Source organism: Hemiscyllium ocellatum, chromosome 2, assembly GCF_020745735.1.
Source record: "Hemiscyllium ocellatum isolate sHemOce1 chromosome 2, sHemOce1.pat.X.cur, whole genome shotgun sequence".
Lineage (NCBI taxonomy): Eukaryota > Metazoa > Chordata > Chondrichthyes > Orectolobiformes > Hemiscylliidae > Hemiscyllium > Hemiscyllium ocellatum.
The window spans coordinates 39,199,755-39,223,027 of NC_083402.1; the positions used below are offsets into that span (position 1 = coordinate 39,199,755).

The 23,273-nt window shown below is 44.7% G+C and overlaps 1 protein-coding gene across 5 annotated transcripts in view; it reads left to right on the forward strand.

Annotated features, from left to right (window-relative positions):
- The window catches only part of LOC132822701 (soluble lamin-associated protein of 75 kDa-like), a 109,315-nt gene that overhangs the window by 63,127 nt on the left and 22,915 nt on the right, over positions 1-23,273 (forward strand). For all 5 annotated transcript variants that reach the window (XM_060835980.1, XM_060835971.1, XM_060835998.1 and 2 more), the window contains 5 exons: positions 2,438-2,609; positions 3,882-4,061; positions 7,560-7,688; positions 9,788-9,921; positions 12,179-12,233. In XM_060835980.1, the coding sequence (XP_060691963.1) occupies positions 2,438-2,609; positions 3,882-4,061; positions 7,560-7,688; positions 9,788-9,921; positions 12,179-12,233 (670 nt within the window). The remainder of the gene's footprint in view (positions 1-2,437; positions 2,610-3,881; positions 4,062-7,559; positions 7,689-9,787; positions 9,922-12,178; positions 12,234-23,273) is intronic.

The window sequence follows — 23,273 nt, forward strand, 5'->3', positions numbered from 1 at the left end:
AACTATTTCCTTTTTGAAAGTAACCCATTGTTCAGCTACTGTTCTCTCTGGCAACTCTTTGGTTCTGGTCTATTCAGCCAGGCTCTCCTCTTACCCACTGAAGCCTGCTCTCTGCCATTTCATTATTGATACTCTGGATTGATCAGTGTCTTCCTAAACCTAATGATTCAATGTCACTGTGCCCTAAATGTTCTCCCATTGTTAGTTAATCTCCTTTGAGGCAAAATTAAAAATCACACAACACCAGGTTATAGTCCAACAGGTTTAATTGGAAGCACACTAGCTTTCGGAGCAACGCTCCGACAATCACCTGATGAAGGAGCGTCACTCCGAAAGCCAGTGTGCTTCTAATTAAACCTGTTGGACTATAACCTGGTGTTGTGTGATTTTTAACTTTGTACACCCCAGTCCAACACCAGCATCTCCAAATCATGACTCCTTTGGGGCAGTGAGGTCTGCAGATGCTGGAGATCAGAGTTGAGAGCGTGTTGTTGAAAAAGCACAGCAGGTCAAACAACATCCTAGGTGCAGGAAAATCGTTTCGGACCGGAGCCCTTCATCAGGCCCCCTGCTGGCCCAGTTCAGTCTCAAGCAGCAGGTCCAGCTGTGCCTTCTTACTTATTGAACTGGACTTAGACTATTGACAAAAACATTCTGAACACAATCTAAGAACCCTGTGCTTTTGCAGTACTGCTATCCCATTGAAACGCAGGTAGCTAAAGTTCACCTGAATGACTGTGTGTATGGTCTTTGCACCTCTCTTTATTTTCCTTGTAAATTTATTCCCCTATTTCTTTAAACCAACTAGCAGTCGATATCTTGTGCTGAGCAATGTAATCGACACCCTTCTTAATCTAGCCAAATCCATTCTGCCCTTGAACTCTCTGAAGCCACCTCTTCCTCCAGTACTGCAATGCTCTGCTTAACTGAAAATTGCAACCCTCACCCCTTTTTTTTCTCCCCTTATCTAAATTTCTGAAGCGTTTGTAACCAGAAGTACTTAACAGCCAGATCTGTCCTTCCTTTAAGCCAGGTCTCTGTTATTGGCGCCACATCATAATCTGAAAATAATCTGTCTCTCTCACTTCCCAACCTTATTTGCTATATGCTGTGTAACCCTGATTTGAACTTCATTATTTTCTCCTTTTACTCTACTCTATCTCCATTTATTGACTTATTATTCTCTATGTTAACTGCCTCTTCCAACATTTTGTGCACCTTAGTATAACTGTCTTTTATATTCTGTTCTGATTCCCACATCCCTGTTAACAGACTGGGGAAATTTCTGTATGTTAGAGTAAAGGTTGCCTTTTGAATAGCACTTAGACAATGTTGAATTTATTGTTTTGTTACTGCAAAAGTTTTGAAATATCGTTTGGTTTTGTTTCCCACTCTGTCACTAAAAATTCATTATATTCTTACAAGTTATCAGACCCTACAATTTTAAGATTACATTGTAACATAGTTGTAGATCTTTGCTTATCTCTTGAAGAACAAACTTGGAAATGAATAGTCCATAGGTTAACAAGTTTTTTTGAGGTGTAACTTGGAATAAAACTAAGTTGCATGTTTCATATTAATCATATTATGAAAGGAGGGATGGAGAGACAGTTGGTCTCTATCGCCCAGTCTACTTGACATCTCCATTGGAAACTTTGAAAAATAATCAAAGATAAAATTAATTGCTAGTTTTTTGAAAATTATAGATTAATAGCAACAAATACAGATTTTTTTGAAAGTAAATCCGGTTTGACTAACTTGATTATATTTTTCTATCTCTCTCTTTTGTTTGTGTCAATGAGCGTTATCCATCTCATGTATATCTGTGGGGGTCTGGTTAGCTCAGTTGGCTGGACAGCTGGTTTGCAATACAGAGTGATGCCAACAGCATGACTACAGCTCCTGCTATGGCTAAGGTTACCATTGAAGACTTCTTCTCAATCTCTCCCCTCTGAGGCGTGATGACCCTCAGTTTAAACCACCACCAGACATCTCTCTCTAATGAGAGAACAGCCCTATGGTCTGGTAAGACAATGGCAACTTTACCTATAGGTGTGGATTTTCAAAGTGAGCATTGGTTAGGCACCACATGATAGGTCTGTTATCAAAATTAGACTCAATAGGACTAAATGAGACAGTGAATGCATGGATACAAAAATTGGCTGAGGTAAACAAAGTGCAGAGTGATGGTGAATGGCTGTTTTTCAAACTGGAAGGAAACATAGTGATGGTCCCAGACATTAATATTAGGACTGCTACTTTTCTTGATCTATATTAATAACCTTGACTTGGATATACAGAGCATTTTTAACAATGTTTCTAGATGAAATGATACTTAATCAACAATAGAATGGATATTAATAGACTGGTGAACAGAAATACACTTGATCATTGTTAATTTGCTAACAGCGTGTTTTGCTGTATCATATATTGTCAGGTAACATCACTTGGGGAGCGGATCGTTCTGTACGTTTTGAACCGCATCATTTATAGAGCCCAGGAAATGAGTGCAGATGAACTCCCTTTCCTTTGCCACAGCGCCACCGAATATGCTAAAATTCTCTGGAAGTCTGGGAAAGCAATTGGATTCTACTCTACCAAAATAGCAGGTATTTTACCTGGCATTGGGCATAGGCACTTACACGAGTGCCATTTGTTTACTGGGGAGAATGAAGGCCTTGGTGAGGAGGCAGTCAAGATTTATACTTTAGTGGGTGTAACAAAGATATCCAATAATGGTTACGGTGATGAGCGACTTCGGTTACTTGAATAGTTCAGAGATGCTATAGTTTTCTGTGTGGCAAAGTAGAGAGAAGATTTTGAAGGTGTTCAAATTCATGAGGTATCTGGGCAGAGTTGATAGAGAGAAACTATTCCATTGTTGGAATGATTGAGAACCAAAGGACACTAATACAAAATGGATGACAAATAGAACAACTGCAGCATGAAGTGCATCTTTTTAATGTACTGAGTAGTTTGTTACGATCACAACTTATAATAATAATATTAGGCAAGTCTGATCCCAGAATGGTCGCTAGTTTAATAGCCTATATGTTTTATTCGTTTAAATGTTGTGGTCAGTCATTGCATATGTTCACATGAAACTGCCAATGTACTTTTACAAAAGAATATAAATTTATTACAGAACAGGGAAAAAATTACAAAAATAAGATACAATTTAGAAAGTTTTTTAATAAAAAAAAGTCAACATTTTTTCCCAACAATATCCTTTACAGATATTCTGGTCCAGAGAAGTATCACTCCTACCATGACTCTTTTTTTAAAATTTCTTACATTGGACCTCATCAGTTGAGTATTTTCTTGGGGCCACGTAGGACCCCAAAAAGCACTGAGGATCATGGGAACCTTCGTGTGCATGTCCACTGGTCCCTTAAGATAGTGGGACAAGTAGACAAAATTGTTAAGAAGGCATATGGGATACTTGCCTTTATTAGCCAAGGAAATAGCCAAGGAATTTCTGATGAAGGGCTTTTGCCTGAAACGTCGATTTAGCTACTCTTCCAGCACCACTGATCCAGAATCTCGTTTCCAGCATCTGCAGTCATTGTTTTTACCTTTATTAGCCAAGGCAGTGTGATCAAAAGCAGGGAGGAGATGCTGGAGTTGTATAAAATGTTGGTTAGGCCATAGCTAGAGTACTATGAAGTTCTGGAATCCATATTAGAGGAGGGATGGGAGAGAGTATAGAGGAGATTTCCCAGAATGTTGCCTATGCCAGAGAGTTTTTCTTAAATGCCCCATGCTCTTGTTTTTTGGAGTGAAACAAAACCTCACATTCAGTGTAGTTATCAGTTGAGTTGTTGATGGCATGTCATCATTTCGCAGCCACTCTGTTACTGTTTTTAATCCTTCCTTTTTAGGAAGCAAATGCGATACCTTCCTGACTCAGCGCTACCAGCTGCCAATACTTGACACCATCTTTGTGAGGAAGAAGCATCGGGGGAAGGGATATGGTCTGCAAATGCTGGAAGACTTTGTTGACAGTTTCACAGAGGATATGCTGGGTTTGAGATACCCACTTTCACCCTCTATGTTTGGAGGTAAATATTTTGCTTTGCTAAAAGGGTTTTCTTACAAATTGGTACTGTAATATTGTTGAAATATGTGGATGATTTGTGAAAAAAAAACTTAAAGACTCTCATGAAATATCATTATTTACTACAGAAAATCTGTGATTTAATGTGAAAAGAAATGTATTTTACTAAAATAAAGCACATTCCCATGGAAATTGGGATGGAATATTTAGCACACTGCATCCTGAGATCAGTGTGGTGAGTTAAATGCCCTTGAACAGTCCCCTTGGCTTGATTATCCCACTTTATCTCCAACAAGTTGATTTATCTTTTCAATTATGAAGAGTCACTGTTGTGTGACCTTATCATGGATATGTTTAATTACAACATTTAGTGTCCTACAACAATTGTGTGATAGGCCCAATCATTTTTTAGCTGCTTTATCAATGAACTGCCCTCCATTGTAAGAGCAGAGGTGGTGCTGCTCGTGGCCAATTCAGTATTGTCTAGGACTTGATGGATACTGAAAGAAACCACTGTGGCAAGACCTGGATAGCTTTCAGGCTTTCATTAATGAGTGTCTAGTACGATTTGCATCATGCAAGTTTCAAGAAGAAAGGATCTACCCGCCACCATCTCTTGATAGTAATATTCAGTGGTAACTTCCATCGCTGATGTCCTGGAGTTACCATTAACTGGAAACTGGACTGGATCAGTGGTTATACATGCAGGTCAGAACTTGGGACTTCTGCAGAAAAGAATTCATCTGACTCCTTAAAGCTTTGTATATTATCAACACGGCACAAACAGAAATTCTCAGCATTTTCCTGGATGCATTTAACTTCAACAATAATCAAAAAACTTGATATCATCCAGGGCAAAACATACTTTTAATCCCACCACCATGACGCACAGTGTGTTCTGTATACAAGGTGCAACTAGAGCAACTTGCTAAAGTTAGTTTGACAGAACCTTCCAAAGCAGTGACTTCTACTACCAAGAAGAATAATTCCACTACCTGGAGGCTCCCCTCTAAAACACATACTCCATCTTGAACTGAAACTACGTGTAGCTGATCCTTTGCTGTCACTGCATTAAAATTCAGATACTCTCTCCTGATCAGTGTTATGGCAACTTGATTCAGACTGTAGCAATTCAAGAGGCAGTACATTACCACTACCGTAAACGTATTTATTGATTAGCATAAATACTAGTCTTGTCAGCAACACTCTCATTCCATGAATGAATTTAAAAAATTAAATGATGCCTTCTAACATCAAAACACACAAAATGTAACCATGAATACTGAGTCATGATTTGGAGGTACCGGTGTTGGACTGGGGTGTACAAAGTTAAAAATCACACAACAACAGGTATAGCCCAACAGGTTTATTTGGAAGCACTAGCTTTCGGAGCGACACTCCATCATTAGGTGGACAGCTACCTGATGAAGGAGCAGCGTCCGAAAGCTAGTGCTTCCAAATAAACCTGTTGGACTATAACCTGGTGTTGTGAGATTTTTCAACTTTTCAATGAGTACTGAAGGTATCGACTTCAAAGGAGAAGAGAAGTGGACAAACAGAGGGGTTTGTGGAACAGTTTTCAGAACTTATGGCCAAGAATGTTGAAGGCCAAGTTGAGGTAAAGGAATTTGGGGTGGAAATGTTCCTGGAGGGATGTAGAGCTGACAGGACATTGTATGAATAGGGCCAAAAGGATTTAGAAACAAGGATGAGAATTTTAAATTTACACTTGCTGGATCAGGAATCAAGGCATTGTCAGTAAATGTGGGTTTCTATAAAAATTCATTCATGGATCTGAATGTCATCTGCGAGCCAATATTTATTGCCCACCCTTAATTGTCAAGGTAATGGTCACAGCTACCTCCTTGTACCACTGCAGTCCTTGGGATTTCCAGATACCCACAATGCTGGTGGGCAGGGACTTCCAGGATTTTGCCCCAGTATTAGTGAAGGAAGGAGAGAAGTACTGTACTTCCAAGTCAGAGTGACGAATGGCTTGGAGGGGAACTTGCTGGTGGTGTGCCAACTGCTGTCCTTGTTCTTCTAGATTTTAGAGGCCACAGTTTTGGAAGGTGCTGTATTCCACCTCACTCCCCACTTTTGCCTGTGGTCAGGCAATGGGGAGACAAAAGACTAATTACTCATCTGAGGACTCCTAGTTCTGACTTGTGCTTGTACCTCAATTTATTTGGCTGATCTAGTAACTTTCAAGTAAACCACAACTGTCTCCCTCTTTGTGCTCGTTCTGACTCCCAACAGAGTTCACCCACTGACATTTGTGCTGGAGTCCTCAGGAGAAGGCTGAAGTGGATTATCCGCTCAGCAGTTTTAGCTGAAGATGAATGCATGTACTTCAGCCTTTTGTTTTTGCACCAATATGCTGGGCTACCCCATTATTGAGGATGGGCTTATTTATGGAACCATCACCTCCAGTGAAATGTTTAATTGTCCACTGCTATTCGTTGCAGCACTATACTTTGGTCCCATCTGTTGGTTGTGCAGTTGCTTAGCTCTGTCTATCATCTGCTGCATATGCTGTTTGACACACAGTAAGTGTTGTGTTGTGGCTTCACCAGGTTGACACCTCACTTTTATATCTAGCTGGATCTGCTCCTGCCATGCTCTTCATTGAACTTGGTTTTATGTCCTGGCTTAATGGTAGAGTGGGTCATTCAGTCACAGATTGTGATTTGAACGTAATTCCACTGCTGCTGCTGATGGCCCATGGAGACCGGTCTTGACTGTTACGATTGTTCAAAGTGTGTCCCATTTATCATGGTGATAGAAGCCACACAACATGGGCAGTGTCATTTTCAATATGAAAATGGGATTTGGTCTTCTGAATAACTGTGGTAAGTTTGGGAGAGTGACCATCATGGACAGATACGTCTACGACAGGTAGATCGTTCAGAATGAAGTAGAGTACGTTTTCTCTTGTTTCTTTCACAATCTGCCACAGATTTTGTCTGCAGCTATGTCCTTCAGGGCCCAGTCAGTAGTGGTGCTACTGAGCTGATTTTAATGATGACATGTTAAGTCCAAGCATGTTCTATGCCTGAGCCACCCTTGGTGCTTCCTCCAAATGGCGTTCAACATGGGCTCGGAGGCAGTAGATGGTAATTCTTCCCCATTATCGACTTGGTTTTTTGAGACTAAAGAGTGCAGAGTCAGCTGAGGGCAACTCTCTCCATCTGTATACCATTATGTTACTACTTTTTGCTGAGTCTCTTGTATTGTTGGGATAGGAAAGGACAGGATTGTCTTGGTGGGGGGAACATTTGTCCAGGATTCCTGTGTCATTATTGTGATGCTTAAATGGTTCACCAATGACTTTCTCTCCAATATAATTGGCTGCCCATGAATGATGTATTAATAACAATTGTCTTTAGTTATTGCAGCAGTTTAATTACTCTGGCAATTCAGATTTGTGAGCTGCTGTTAAGACCAGATGATCAGCACTATTCTTCACCTTGATTGAACTTCTGTTTCTTTGATTCTTCAGTTTGTAGGAAGTATTTGAACAATTATCCTGATGACCACAGCCTTCTGTGGGAGGTTGAAGGTGTTGGTCACCCTTTCCAGCGAGTTCGTATTGCAGACAGACTGCTGACACAGATCGCCCCTGTGAAAGGTAATACACGACACTGACTGAACCTGCTGAGGCTTCTCGTGTTACCTACCTGACCCCCCATGACTGTTATCTCTCTTTCCCATTCTCCCCAGCTTAATGCTAAATGAATTTACCTATTTAAGTAAAAGGTTATTCTTTTGCAAGCATATTAGACATTTTGCATGGAAGGTTGATTTCTGCAACTTGTCCTGTCCACTTCATTAGATTAGATTAGATTACTTACAGTGTGGAAACAGGCCCTTCGGTCTAACAAGTCCACACTGACCCGCCGAAGCGCAACCCACCCATACCCCTACATTTACCCCTTACCTAACACTACGGGCAATTTAGCATGGCCAATTCACCTGACCCGCACATCTTTGGACTGTGGCAGGAAACCAGAGCACCCGGAGGAAACCCAGGCAGACACGGGGAGAACGTGCAAACTCCACACAGTCAGTCACCTGAGTCGGGAATTGAACCCGGGTCTCAGGCGCTGTGAGGCAGCAGTGCTAACCACTGTGCCACCGTGCCGCCCAGTTCCGATAGATATTGAACAAAGTACACAACTCATAAAGTCAGAGTCACACAGCATGGAAACAGGCCCTTCAGCCAACCAGGTTTCCTAAACGGAATTAGTCACATTGTCTGCATTTGGCCCATATCCCTCTAAACATTGCTTATTCATCTACCTAAATGTCTTTTGAATGTTGTAATTGTACTCACCTCTACCACCTTCTCCTGGTAACTCATTCTATATACACACCACTCTGTGTGAAAAAGTTGCTCCTCAGATCCCTTTTAAATCTTTCCCCCAATCTCACCTTAAACCTATAACCTCTTTGGGAGTCCAGAACTCCAGAACTAATCTGGGTAAAAGACCCTTGCTATTCATCTTATCTATGCCTCTCATGATTTTATAGACCTCGATGAGGTCCCCCCTCAGCCTCCAGGGAGAAAAAGTCCGAACCTAATCATTTTCTCATTATAACTCAAACCTTCCAGTTTCGGTAACGTCTTTGTAAATCCCTGTTTTTTGCACCAGTTCCAATTTAATAACATCCTTTCTATAGTGATGCGATCAGAATTGTATGTAGTATTCCAAATGTGTCCTCACCAATGTATTGTACAGCTGCAACATGACATCCCAACTCCTGTCCTCTCTGCACACCATGGACTGCTTTAAATCCAGGTGTCCGAAATCTTGCTTGCTGACTGTGGAGCCAGTGAGAGCCCCTTTCTTTCGTGGAAAGCCCACCATAGTAATGTCAGTCAGACACTTAAATGACCAATAGTGAAGTTCTTCCCTAACAAAAGACTCAGTATAGATTTTGCTCTGAGAGCTCCCAGCCAGTCGGGGGCTAGCAGTCCTTGATTACAGGCCACTCCAGCACCAGAATGATGGTGCCTGTGAGCAATGCATCCCACCAGGGGCTCAGCATCAGAAAGACACCTGGGGCACATGTCAGTGAGAGCTGACGGAGATCGAAGCATGGGGCCTATGGGTAAGGGGTTTGGAGGGAAAAGGTGGGAGAAGGGATGGGACGGAGGGGGAGTATGTGACTCTCAGCAGGGACCCCCGCCCCCCCCCCCCGCCCCCCCCCCCCCCCCCGAGGGTTAGCTCCTTGGTCAGACACTGAATGCCCGCCAGTGAGGAGATATTTTGCCAGGTTTGCCCTGCCAACAACTGCCCTGCTGTTTGAGTCCTAATGGATGAGGTATTGAAGTGGGCAGGTAAGCAGACCCGGAGTCTTCCCACCCCCAGACTTGATCAAGGCAGTGGTGGGGGGATCCTTTTTCTAATGTTGAAGTGCAACTAGGCAAATTGTCTTGCTTACTCCAAAAATTTGGGTTTAAGTATTTTTTTAGAAAAAGTCCAAATATGACACAATTACAAGTCAGTGAATCTAGCGTTCCGAGGAAACATGACCATTCGTACCCCTGAGTTATGATATTAATGGCTGACTGGAAGGCAGCACCAATGTACTGAATCGTAGTATTGGTGATCTGCTGCTACCACAATCTAGCAATATCGGGACTGTCTGTTTGTTTCTTGTTGTATCAGTGCTGATTTTCTGAGGAGTATCTTATCATTCTAGTATTTTTGTGTTATACCCAAGGTATAGATATCTCTCATACTGATGAACATGGACCAGTCAAAGAAGAATCTTCATCCCTAGATTTGACTGAGAGTGGAACAGCAAACCAACTGACGAACAAAGTGGAGAAGCAGCCACATATGACCGAGCTGCCTGTAGGTCCTATCGTACAGAGCTTCTCTTCATAAAGAATGACTAACAAAGGGAAGAGACTGAGAGGTTCTAGAATGATGGGAATGGATGGAAATGGTGGCAAGCTGCTGTCATCACCACTCTATAGCTCAAAGAATGGCTTACTCAGACATTCTCAGAGATTGTTTCATGAATTGGGCCATGTATTTGGCTCTGGTTGTATTCCTCTCAGCCAGCTCTCTAAACCAGGCAGGCATTGGGTGCCTGACAAACAGCACAGTGTTTGTTCATCACGCTTCCTCGGTGGAACTTGCTGCTATGTCTCTTGGTTGTACAATGGGAAGGCTGTCCATGGGATTTCTCATTGGGTGGAATGGGACAGGATCCTGCCTAACATAATTTAGTGTTGTTCTGACCACTATTCAGTGAATGGATTAAATCTTTGTTCCTGCATTTGTTGTTATGTAATTCCCATGAAGAAATGTTCATTTGAGCATTTTCTTATTTCTACCTAAAAACATAATTTATTTTGAAAAGGTATACAACTGACTAAAGTTCAAACTAACTTCTCAAAAAAAAACAAATTAATCATCTAAGGAAAAAAATGTGTATATGAATAGTAAAGCAGAATATTGTGCCAATATACTATTGCATCATAGAATCCCTGCCATGTGGAAAGAGGCTATTCAGCCCATTGAGTCTGCACCGACCCTCCGATCTGAGTCCCGCCCAGACTCAGTGCACCATATCCCCATATTTACCATGTCTAATTCACCTAGCCTACATTTCCCTTAACCCAATGGGCAGTTTAGCACAGCCAATCCACCTAACCTGCACATCTTTGGACTGAGAGGGGAAAGTGGAGCACCTAGGGGAAACTATCGCAGACACTGGGAGAACGTACAAACTCCACGCAGATAGTCGCCCAAGGCCGGAAGCAAATCCGGGTCCCTGGCGCTGTGAAGTGCTAACCACAGCCAGTGTGCGGCCCAATGTTACTCAGCCACCACCTCCCCACATCGATCACCATTTTATGAAATGGGCAAACAGCAAATTTAGGATTCAAATAATGCAAAAATTCCATGTCATGACATTAATTATTGGGTAACTGTTTTAATTTTAAATGAACATTAAATTTGTCCTCAAGCTGAAGAGCATCATCTTGTGCCCTCCTTGTGGTGTGTTTGACAGTAGTAGGGACATCTAATGGTAGGTGACAGTAGGGTCCCCTTCCCCATCTCCTCTCCAAATATTTTTGTGGCAGGAAGCCGCGTGGACAGCCACCCAACCAGCAGTGAGTAGGGGGCTTGCCACACCAGTAGCTCAGTGAACAAAGCCTGTGCTGTTGGCTTATGGGGTCCTGAGGGTGGCTGTTGTTGTCAAGTACTGAATGTCTGATTAAAAGGCCTGGTTGAGGGAAGGATAGCAGGAGCCACGTCCGTGGCATGACACATGGCTCAGTTGCATGAGGTGAGGAGATGGAATGACAGCACGGAAGGTTGGAGAGCAACATTGGGGGATTACTTTCATTATGGGAATTGATGGACGTTCCTGCAGCTACACGCTTGACATCGTGATTGTATGTTGTCTATTGACAAAGTGCTGCAGAAACTCAGCAGGTCTGGCAGCATCTGTGGAGAGAGAAAAACAGAGTTAATGTTCTGAGTCTGATAGGACTATTTCAGAGTTCTGAAGAAACTTCTTTGAGAAAGGGATATGGAAGATCTATCAGAAAGAGATTATAGAGACTGCATGGAGTGTACTCGGAGGAAGGGTTTTTAAGGTTACCGGTAAAGAATCCATCTGAATTAGAAATTTAGTGATGTAAAGGATCTGAGATAAGGGAGAATGATTTTTATTTTCGAGGGTTGTGAACCTTTGAAATTCTTTGCTACAGAGGGTAGTTGAAACTCAGTCTTTGAGTATGTTCAAGGGGAGATAGGTAGGTTTCTGTTGTAGACGGGGTTATGAGAGTGAGGTGAGAGAAAGGCATTGCAGTGTTCGGTTAGCCATGCGATATTGAATGAAGGGGCAGGCTTGATGGGCAGAATGGCCTACACCTGTCCCTATGTTACTGTGATCTGATTGGTCTGCCAGGGATAGGAATGATCTAATTGGTCTGGAAGGGATAGGGTTTTATTTTCTGTTCGAAGCTATTTTGACAGAAGGGTGTTATTTTTCTGTTTTTAGTGAGATGACGAAAAAAAAGGAAATGCTGAAATTCTGAGAATTACTAGACTGTGAGTAAGGTTGATGTTGTAACATTGTGATCTCTTTCAGACTGAATTACTTGCTCGCCAAGCATTGCCAGGTGCTTCTTCAATCCTTTCCGAAGGTGAGAATTGCAAATTGTTACAAACTATGGGAAGTTGGATTTCCTCAGTATTTTTTTGTGCTGTTTTTAGTGAAATGAACAATGTACAGCAGAGTTTATTCTATCTCCATAATTGGGGTTTGTTAGCTCAGTTGGCTGGATGGCTTGTGATGTACAGCGATTAGGAGAAAGTGAGGACTGCAGATAAAGTGTGGCGCTAGAGAAGCACAGCAAGTCAGGCAACGTCCGAGGAGCAGGAGAGTCAATGTTTCGGGCATAAGCCTTTCGTCAGGAATGTGATGCCAACAGTGCAGGTTCAATTCCCTGAGCTCTGCCTGAGGCCACCATGAAGAACCACCCTTGCCTGATGCATAGTGACCCTCAAGTTAAACAGCCATCTTCTCTCTCTCTCTCTCTCTCTCTCTCTCTCTCTCTCTCTCTCTCTCTCTCTCTCTCTCTCTCACCCCCGCCCCACCCTGTTATGACAGAGTAACTGTATGGTCCCTTGGGACTATGGCTACTTTCGCCTATGTCCATAAAGACAAAATATTTTATTTTAGAAAAAGTACTTCCCTGTGACTGGGGGAAAGAATTGCCCAATAAAGTTTAATATTTTATGACTTAACTGTATTTAGCTTGTCACAGTAATCAGAATCTCTGCATTATTTAATAGCTAGCTAATATACCTTCGAGACTATAGAAAGGTATTTCCTCCTTAACTAACTCAACCAAAAAGACTTTATGATCCATTAATACGTCAAACTACACTATCCGTGTGTATGTAGTCTTAATCTCAAGTCCCACACTCCTCCAAACTTTTCAACAGCCTTCTTCTCAGAGCAAGCCTTTCAATGACCTTTGAAAGTCCCCTCAATCAGTCTTCTGAGAATCCTCAGACTGACCTCCAGTTAATTCAGCCTTTGTTAAGCAGCAACTCCTTTCATCCTTAAATCACCAAACATCCTGTCTCCAACAGTAAAACAGTTTTCCTCAGCAGCCTCCTGTCTTCCACTGCTTTGCACAGCAGTGACTGTGTTTGGCTTCTACTTTCTAAACAGAAAATTGAGATTCTAAAGATTTGGGGTTCTGGAAATTCCATGAATTGATACTATTTAAGCTGGATTAAAATGACTGTTACTTACTTCATTGGCTTTGTTGGGGTCAGAATACTTTGAGATTTAGTCCATGGCATTATAAATGGGAGCTCTAAACAAAATGTACTAGCAGTTCACAATCTAAACAAATCTCTCTATTGACACTAGATGGGAAAGCAAATTTTATTGCCAGTAGAGCTTTTTGCTGTTAGTATTCTGGCATTGAATAATGCATTTGCTATTTCAATTCCAGGTGAATATTGGCATGCTTATAATACATTTTTCCATTGCAGTGGTTGATGCATTTTGAAATGATTTGTTGGTGTGAAGGTGTATTGAAACTTCAGTCTCTGTGTGTACAAGATATTTGAGTTGAACCATGTTTGGCTTATTTGCCCACCCATTCAAAGTTCACTCCATCATCATTGTGAATTAGTCCCATCTTCCCCGGGCCCTTCTCCAAGGTTATGCCTCCCATGAACATCTAATCAATGATACAGCAGTTTGTGTGCTCTTTCTGGCTCCCATGCTGGATCCCATTGTTAATGGCTGCCTTACCTCTTGCAGAAACTCTCTTCCTTTGATCAACAACATCCACCACCTCTTCTATCCTTTTTTTTTAATTGACTCTTCCAATTCTTGCATCTCGAAGTATATTGCGATCCTCATTTGGCTCAATACGTAGCATCACTCCAGTCTTGCTGAAAATGAGCATAACCCTCATATGGAGATGAGAATAACTCTGCATTAACTTGCTGCTGAGATTAGAGTTAAGGTGGCTTAAAGACACTGAACTGTGAAGAAACGCAGAGCTTCCCAAAGCGTCGTATGTAAGATGATGAGAACTTTTGATGGGAAAGCTTTACTTACTGAGGTGCTATTAAAATAAAACCAGACTGTTTTCAGGTTTATCTTGGTCAGTTGTGGGAACTGTTGCAATAGTTGTGAACAGTTGGGAGAACACTTATGGGGACTGTCATGGCCGCAGTCGCCGTCACTATTGCGGGAGCAGCTGGAACCGTTGCCATCGCTGTTACGGGAACCATTACGGTCGCAGTTGCAGCAACTGTTGCCGTGGCAGTTGCGTGAACCGTTGTGGGAACATATTGCCGTAGCTTTCGCAGGAACTATTGTGAGAAAATATTGCTGTCGCAGTTGGGGAACTGTTCCTGGAAAATGTTGCTGTAGCAGTTGGGGGAATCGCTGCCATAGCAGTTGTGGGAACTGTTGGTGGAACTGTTGCCCTAGCAGTTGCCGTACCAGTTTCAAGAACCGTTGCGGTACCAGTTGCCAGAACTATTGGGGGAACATGTTGCCATAGCTGTTTCGGGAACTGTTCCCGTAGCAGTTGCAGGGGCTGTTGTGGGAACTGTTGCCGTAACAGTTGCGAACTGTTGCTGTAGCTGTAGCTGTTGCCGTAGCATTTGGGAACTGTTGGAGGAAATGTTGCCATAGGTGATTAGATTAGATTAGATTCCCTACAGTGTGGAAACAGACCCTTCGGCCCAACAAGTCCACACCGACCCTCCGAAGAGTAAACCACACAGACCCATTTCCCTCTGACTAATGCACGTAACATTAAGGCCAATTCACCTGACCTGCACATCTTTGGACTGTGGGAGTAAACTGGACCACTCGGAGGAAACCCACGCAGACACTGGGAGAATGTCACACACAGTCGCCCGAGGCTGGAATCTAACCTGGGTCCCTGGTGCTGTGAGGCTGCAGTGCTAACCACTGAGTCACCGTGCCACCCTATCTGTTGTGGGAACTGTTGCTGTAGCTGTTGCAAGAGCAGGTGGGAACTCTTTGGGACCCGTTGCTAGAGCAGTTGGGAACTGTTACGGAAATTGTTGAGTAGTGGTTGTGCAAACTGTTGCGGGAACTGGTATGGTAACAGTTGTTGGAACTGTTGTCGTAGCTGTTGGAACTTTTGGGGGAACTGTTGCCATCACAGTGGTGGGAAAATGTTGCCATAGCAGTTGAGAAAATGTTGCTGTAACTGTTGTGAACTGTTGCCGTAGCGGTTGGGAACTGTTGTGGGAAATATTGCCGTCAGTTGCAGGAACGGTTGGAGCTGTTGTGGGAACTATTTCCGTAGCAGTTGGGAATTTTTGCAGGAACTGTTACGATAGCTGTTGGGGGAACCGTTGTGGGAACTGTTTCCCTAGCAGTTGTGGAGACTGTTGGGGGAACGGTTGCCATATCAGTTGCGGTAGCAATTGGAACTATTGCCTTAGCTGTTGTGGGGAAATTTTACGGTAGCAGTTGCGGGAAAATATTGCAGGAACTGCTGCTAAAGCAGTTGGGAGCTGTTGCCGTAGCTTTTAGGAACTGTTGCGGGAACTGTTGCCAGGTGTTGGGAACTGTTGCCCCAGCAATTGGGAACAGTTGTGGGAGCTGTTGCGGGAAAATATTGCGGGAACTGTTGCTGTAGCAGTTGGGAACTGTTGCCGTAGCAGTTGCGAGAACAGTTGTGGGAACTATTGCTAAAGCAGTTGGGAATAGTTGCGGGAACTATAGCCGTACCAGTTGGGAACTGTTGCCATAGCTGTTGCAGGAACAGTTGCGGGATCTGTTGCCGTAGTTCCTGCAACAGCTAATGCAACATATTGTAACTGCTATGGCAACAGTTCCTGCAAAAGCTATTGTCGTGGCAGTTGGGAACCTTTACTGGAGCAGTTTGGAAATGTTGCCGTAGCAGTTGGGAACTGTTGCAGGAAATGTTGCTGTAGCTGCTGGGGACTGTTGCGGGAACTGTTGCCGTAGCTGCTGGGGACTGTTGCGGGAACTGTTGCCGTAGCTGCTGGGGACTGTTGCGGGAACTGTTGCCGTAGCTGCTGGGGACTGTTGCGGGAACTGTTGCCGTAGCTGCTGGGGACTGTTGCGGGAACTGTTGCTGTAGCTGCTGGGAACTGTTGCGGGAACTGTTGCCGTAGCTTTTGGGGACTGTTGCGGGAAATGTTGCCGTAGCAGTTGGGAAATATTGCGGGAACTGTTGCCGTAGCAGTTGTTGGAACTGTTGCGGGAATTATTGCTGTAGCTGTTGAGAACTGTTGTGGGAACTGTTGCCACGTGTTGGAAGGTGTTGTGGGATCTGTTGCCGTTGCAGTTGGAAAGTGTTGCAGTAACAGTTGGGAACTGTTGCCGTAGCTGTTAGGAACTGTCAAGGGAACTGTTGCCATAGCTGTTTGGAACTGTTGCAGGAACTGTAGCCATAGCTGTTTGGGAGCTGTTGCCGTAGCAGTTGGATAGTGTTTGCGGGAACTGTTGCCGGAGCTGTTTGGAACTTTTGCTGTAGCTGTTAGGAACTGTTGCAGGAATTGTTGCCGTAGCTGTTGGGAACTATTGCGGGGACTGTTGCCGTAGCTGTTGGGATTGTTGCGGGAATTGTTATCATAGCTGTTGGGAACTATTGCAGGAACTGTTGCCGTAGCTGTTGGGACTGTTGCAGGAACTGTTGCCGTAGCTGGTGCGAACTGTTGCCGTAACAGTTGGATACTGTTGTGGGAACTGTTGCTGTTGCTGTTGGGAACTGTTGCTAGAGCTGTTGGGAACTGTTGCCAGAGCAGTTTGGAACTGTTGCATGAACTGTTGCTGTAGCTGTTGGGAACTGTTGCGGAAATTGTTGCCATAGCTGTTTGGAAGCTGTTGCCGTAGCAGTTGGATACTATTGTGGGAAGTGTTGCCGTAGCTTTTGGGAACTGTTGCCGTAGCTGTTGGGAACTATTGTGGGAACTGTTGCTGTAGCTGTTGGGGACTGTTGCAGGAGCTGTTGCCGTAGCTGTTGGGAGCTGTTGCCGTAGTAGTTGGGATCTGTTGTGGGAATCGTTGCCGTAGCTGTTGGGAACTATTGCGGGATCTGTTGCTGCAGCTGTTGGGAACTATTGGCCATAGCTGTTGGGAACTGTTGCTGTAGGTGTTGGGAACTGTTGCGGGAGCTGTTGCCATCATTGTTGGTACTGTTGCAGGAACTGTTGCCATAGCAGTTGGGATCTGTTGTGGGAATTGTTGCCATAGCTGTTCGGAAGCTGTTGCCGTAGCAGTTGGATACTATTGTGGGAACTGTTGCCGTAGCTTTTGGGAACTGTTGCCGTAGCTGTTGGGAGCTGTTGCCGTAGCAGTTGGGATCTGTTGTGGGAATCGTTGCCGTAGCTGTTGGGAACTATTGCTGTAGCAGTAGGGAACTGTTCACGTAGCTGTTGTGGATCGTTGCAGGAGCTGTTGCCATAGCTGTTGGGAACTGTTGCCGTAGCAGTTGGGATCTGTTGCGGGAATTGTTGCCGTTGCAGTTGTGAATTGTTGCCATTGTAGTTGGGAATGGTTGCCATAGCAATTGGGAACTGTTGTGGGAAAATATTGCCGTAGCTTGCGGGAACTGTTGCCGTATCTGTTGGGAACTGTTGCGGGAACTGTTTCTGTAGCTGTTGGGAATTGTTGCGCTAGTAGTTGGGAACGGTTGCAGAACTTTTGCCATAGCTGTTGGGAACTGTTGTGGGAAAATGTTGCCGTAGCTGTTGGGAACTGTTGCCGTACTTGTTGGGAACTGTTGCTGTAGCAGTTGTTGGAACTGTTGCTGGAATTTTTGCCGTAGCTGTTGGGAACTGTTGCCACATGTTAGAAAGTGTTTTGGGATCTGTTGCCGTAGCAGTTGGGAACTGTTGCCATCGCTGTTGGGTGAACTGTTGCCGTAGCAGTAGGGAACTGTGTGGAAACTGTTGCCATAGCTGTTGGGAACTATTGCGGGAACTGTTGCTGCAGCTGTTGGGAACTATTGGCCATAGCTGTTGGGAACTGTTGCTGTAGGTGTTGGGAACTGTTGCGGGAGCTGTTGCCAAAACTGTTGGTACTGTTGCAGGAACTGTTGCCATAGCAGTTGGGATCTGTTGTGGGAATTGTTGCTGTAGCTGTTGGGGTCTGTTGTGGGAACTGTTGCCCTAGCAATTGGGAACTGTTGGGGAAAATGTTGCGGGGACTGTTGCTGTAGCTGTTGCGGGAGTTGTTGCTATAGCAGTCTGGATCTGTTGCAGGAACTGATGCGGTAGCAGTTAGGACCTGTTGTGGGAATTGTTGCTGTAGCTGTTGTGAGACCTGTTGTGGGAAAATATTGCAGTAGTAGTTGTGAACCTTTGGGGGAACTGTTCCCATAGCACTTGGGAACTGTTGTGGTAGCTGTTGCGGGAACTATTGTGGGAAAATGTTGCAGTAGCAGTTGTGAACTGTTACGGGAAAATGTTGTGGGAACTGTTGCCGTAGTTGTTGTGGGTACTGTTGTGGGAAAATGTTGCCATAGCAATTGGGAACTATTGCTGTCGCACTTGGGATCTGTTGCTGGAATATGTTGCTGTAACATTTGGGAACTGTCACAGGAACTGTTGCCAGGGGTTGGGAACTGTTGCCCTAGCAATTGGGAGCTGTTGGGGAAAATGTTGCGGGAACTGTTGCCATAGCTGTTGCGGGAACTGTTGTGGGAAAATGTTGCCTTAGCAATTCTGAACTGTTAGGGGAACTGTTGCCCTAGCAATTGGGAGCTGAAAATGTGTTGCTGGAAAAGCACAGCCTGAAGAAGGGCTCATGAAGAATTCCTGAAGAAGGGCTCATGCCCAAAAGGTCGATTCTCCTGCTCTTTGGATGCTGCCTGACCTGCTGTGCTTTTCCAGCAACACATTTTCAGATCTGATCTCCAACATCTGCAGTCCTCACTTTCTCCTAGCAATTGGGAGCTCTTGGGGAAAATGCTGTGGGATCTGTTGCCGTACCTGTTGCGGGAACCGATGTGGGAAAATGTTGCAGTAGTAGTTGTGAACTGTTGCAGGAAAATGTTGCGGAACTGTTGCCATAGCTGTTGCGGGTACTGTTGTGGGAAAATGTTGCCGTAGCGATTGGGAACTGTTGCAGGGATTGTTGCTGGAGCAGTTGGGAATTGTTGTTCAAGCTGTTGTCGTAGCTGTTGTGTAAACTATTGCTGTGGCTGTTGTGGGAAAATGTTACGTTAGCAGTTGGTAACTGTTGCCAGGTGTTGGGAACTGTTGCCCAAGGAATTGGGAGCTGTTGGGGGAAAATGTTGCGGGAACTGTTGCTGCAGCTGTTGGGAACTGTTGCGGTAGCAGTTGGGATCTGTTGTGGGAATTGTTGCCTTAGCTGTTGCGGAAAAGTGTTACTGGAACTGTTGCCATAGCTGTTGGGATCTGTTGCGGGAAAATGTTGTGGGATTTGTTGCTGTAGCTGAAAATGTTGCGAGAACTGTTGCCGTAGCAGTCGGGAAGTGTTGCGGGAACTGTTGTGGGAAAATGTTGCCTTAGCACTTGGGAAGTGTTGTGATAGCTGTTGCGGGAATGGTTGCCGTAACTGTTGTGGGAAACTATTGCCATAGCAGTTGGGATCTTTTGAGGGAACTGTTGCCGTAGCAGGTGGGAACTGTTGCCAGGAGTTGGGAACTATTGTGGGAGCTGTTGGGGAAAAAGTTGCAGGAACTATTGCTGTAGCAGTTGGGAATTGTTGTGGGATCTGTTGCTGTAGCAGTTGGGAATTGTTGTGGGATCTGTTGCGGTAGCTGTTGTGGGAAAGTGTTGTGGTAGTTGGGAAATGTTGCGGGAACTGTTGCCCTAGTAATTGGGAGCTGTTGGAGAAAATGTTGCGGGAACTGTTGCCGTAGCAGTTGGGCAGTGTTGTGGGAACTGTTGTGGGAAAATGTTGCCATAGCAGTTGGGAACTATTGCCAGGTGTTGGGAACTGATGTCAGAGCTGTTGCTGTAGCGGTTGGATACTGTTGCCGTAGCAGTTGGGATCTGTTGCGGGAACTGTTGCCATGGCTGTTGGGAACTATTGCCAGGTGTTGGGATCTGTTGCGGGAACTGTTGCTGTAGCTATTGGCAACTGTTGCTGTAGCTGTTGCAGGAACTGTTGTGGGAAAATGTTGCCGTAGCAGTTGGGAACTGCTGCAGGAATTGTTACCAGTTGTTGGGAACTGTTGCCGGAGCTGTTGGCGTAGCGGTTGCAAACTCTTGCCTTAGCTGTTGTGGGAAAATGTTGCCGTCGCAGTTTTGAACTGTTAGCGAAACTGTTGCCGTAGCATGTGGGAACTGTTGTGGTTGCTATAGCGGGGACTGTTGCCATCGCTGTTGGGAACTGTTGCCATAGCAGCTGGGAACTGTTGCGGGAAATGTTGCTGTAGCTGTTGGGGACTGTTGTCGTCACAGTTGTTGGAACTGTTGCCGCAGTTGTTGGGAACTATTGTGAGAAATGTTGCCATACCAGTTGGGAACAGTTGCCGTAGCTGTTGGGAACTGTTGCGGGAAAATATTGCCATAGCAGTTTTTGAACTATTGAGAAAGGTGTTGCCATAGGACATGGGAACTGTTGTGGTTGCTGTAGCTGGAACTGTTGTGGTAGCAGTTGGGAACTGTTGCCCTAGCAATTGGGAGCAGTTGGGAACTGTTGTAGGAACTGTTGCCGTAGCAGTTGGGATCTGTTGTTTGAATTGTTGCTGTAGTTGTTGCAGGAACAGTTGTGAGAAAATGTTGCCATAGCAGTTTGAAACTGTTGCAGGAACTGTTGCCAGGTTGTTGTGGTTCTGTTCGCCAAGCTGGGAGTTTTTGTTGCAAACGTTTCGTCCCCTTTCTAGGTGACATCCTCAGTGCTTGGGAGCCTCCTATGAAGCGCTTCTGTCATGATTCTTTCGGCATTTATAGTGGCTTGTCTCTGCCGCTTCCGGTTGTCAGTTGCTGTCCATTGCAGTGGCCGGTATATTGGGTCCAGGTCGATGTGTTTGTTGATAGAATCAGTAGATGAGTGCCATGCCTCTAGGAATTCCCTGGCTGTTCTCTGTTTGGCTTGGGCTATAATAGTAGTGTTGTCCCAGTCGAATTCATGTTGTTTGTTGTCTGTGTGTGTGGCTACTAAGGATAGCTGGTCGTGTCGTTTCATGGCTAGTTGGTGTTCGTGGATGCGGGTTGTTAGCTGTCTTCCTGTTTGTCCTATGTAGTGTTTTGTGCAGTCCTTGCATGGGATTTTGTACACTATGTTGGTTTTGCTCATGCTGAGTATCGTGTCCTTTGTCCTGGTGAGTTGTTGTCTGAGCGTGGCTGTTGGTTTGTGTGCTGTTATGAGTCCTAGTGGTCACAGTAGTCTGGCCGTCAGTTCGAAGATGCTCCTGATGTATGGTAGTGTGGCTAGCCCTTTGGGTTGCGGCATGTCCTCGTTCCATTGTCTTTCCCTTAGGCATCTGTTGATGAAATTGCGTGGGTATCCGTTTTTGGTGAATACCTTGTATAGGTGTTCTTCTTCCTCTTTTTGCAGTTCTGGTGTATTGCAGTGTGTTGTGGCCCTTTTGAACAGTGTCCTGATGCAACTTTGTTTGTGCGTGTTGGGGTGGTTGCTTTCATAGTTCAGGAGTTGGTCTGTGTGTGTGGCTTTTCTGTATACCTTCGTGCTGAATTCTCCATTCGGTGTTCTCTGTACCATCACGTCTAGGAATGGGAGCTGGTTGTCCTTTTCTTCCTCTCTCTTGTGAATCGGATTCCTGTGAGTGTGGCGTTGATGATCCGGTGTGTGTTCTCTATTTCTGTGTTTTTAATGATTACAAAGGTGTCGTCCACATATCTGACCCAGAGTTTGGGTTGTATTTGCGTTGTAAGACAGCTAACAACCCGCCTCCACGAACACCAACTAGCCACGAAACGACGCGACCAGCTATCCTTAGTACCCACGCACACAGACGACAAACAACATGAATTTGACTGGGACAACACTACTATTATAGCGCAAGCCAAACAGAGAACAGCCAGGGAATTCCTAGAAGCATGGCACTCATCCACTGATTCTATCAACAAACACATCGACCTGGACCCAATATACTGGCCACTGCAGCGGACAGCACCTGACAACCGGAAGCGGCAGAGACAAGCCACTATAAATGCCGGAGGAAACATGACAGAAGCACTTCACAGGAGGTTCCTAGAAAGGGGATGAAATGCTTGCAACAAAAACTCCCAGCTCGGCGAACAAAACCACAACAACGAGCACCCGAGCTACAAATCTTCTGCCAAACTTTGAACTGTTGCCAGGTGTTGGGAACTGTTAGAGTCATAGAGATGTACAGCATGGAAACCGACCCTTCAGTCCAACCCATCCATGCCGACCAGATATCCCAACCCAATCTAGTCCCACCTGCCAGCACCCAGCCCATTTCCCTCCAAACCCTTCCTATTCATATACCTATCCAAATGCCTCTTAAATGTTGCAATTGTACCAGCCTCCACCACATCCTCTGGCAGCTCATTCCGTATACGTACCACCCTCTGCAGGCAAAAGGGTCTCTTTTATATCTTTCCCCTCTCACCCTAGACCTATGGCCTCTAGTTCTGGACTCCCCAACTCCAGGGAAAAGACTTTGTGTATTTATTCTATCCATGCCCCTCATAATTTTGTAAACCTATATAAGGTCACCCCTCCGCCTCCGACGCTCCAGGGAAAACAGCCCCACCCTATTCAGCCTCTTCCTATTGCTTAAATCCTCCAACCCTGGCAACATCCTTGTAAATCTTTTCTGAACCCTTTCAAGTTTCACAACATCTTTCCGATAGGAAGGGGACCAGAATTGCACGCAGTATTCCAACAGTGGCCTAACCAATGTCCTGTACTCAGCCGCAACATGACCTCCCAACTGCTGTACTCAATACTCTGACCAATTAAGGAAAGCATACCACACGCCTTCTTCACTATCCTATCCAACTGTGACTCCACTTTTAAGGAGCTATGAACCTGCACTCCAAAGTCTCTTTGTTCAGCAACACTCCCTAGGACCTTACCATTAAGTGTATAAGTCCTGCTAAGATTTGCTTTCCCAAAATGCAGCACCTCGCATTTATCTGAATTAAACTCCATCTGCCACTTCTCAGTCCACATCTAGTCCAGATCCTGTTGTAATCTGAGGTAACCCTCTTCGCTGTCCACTATACCTGCAATT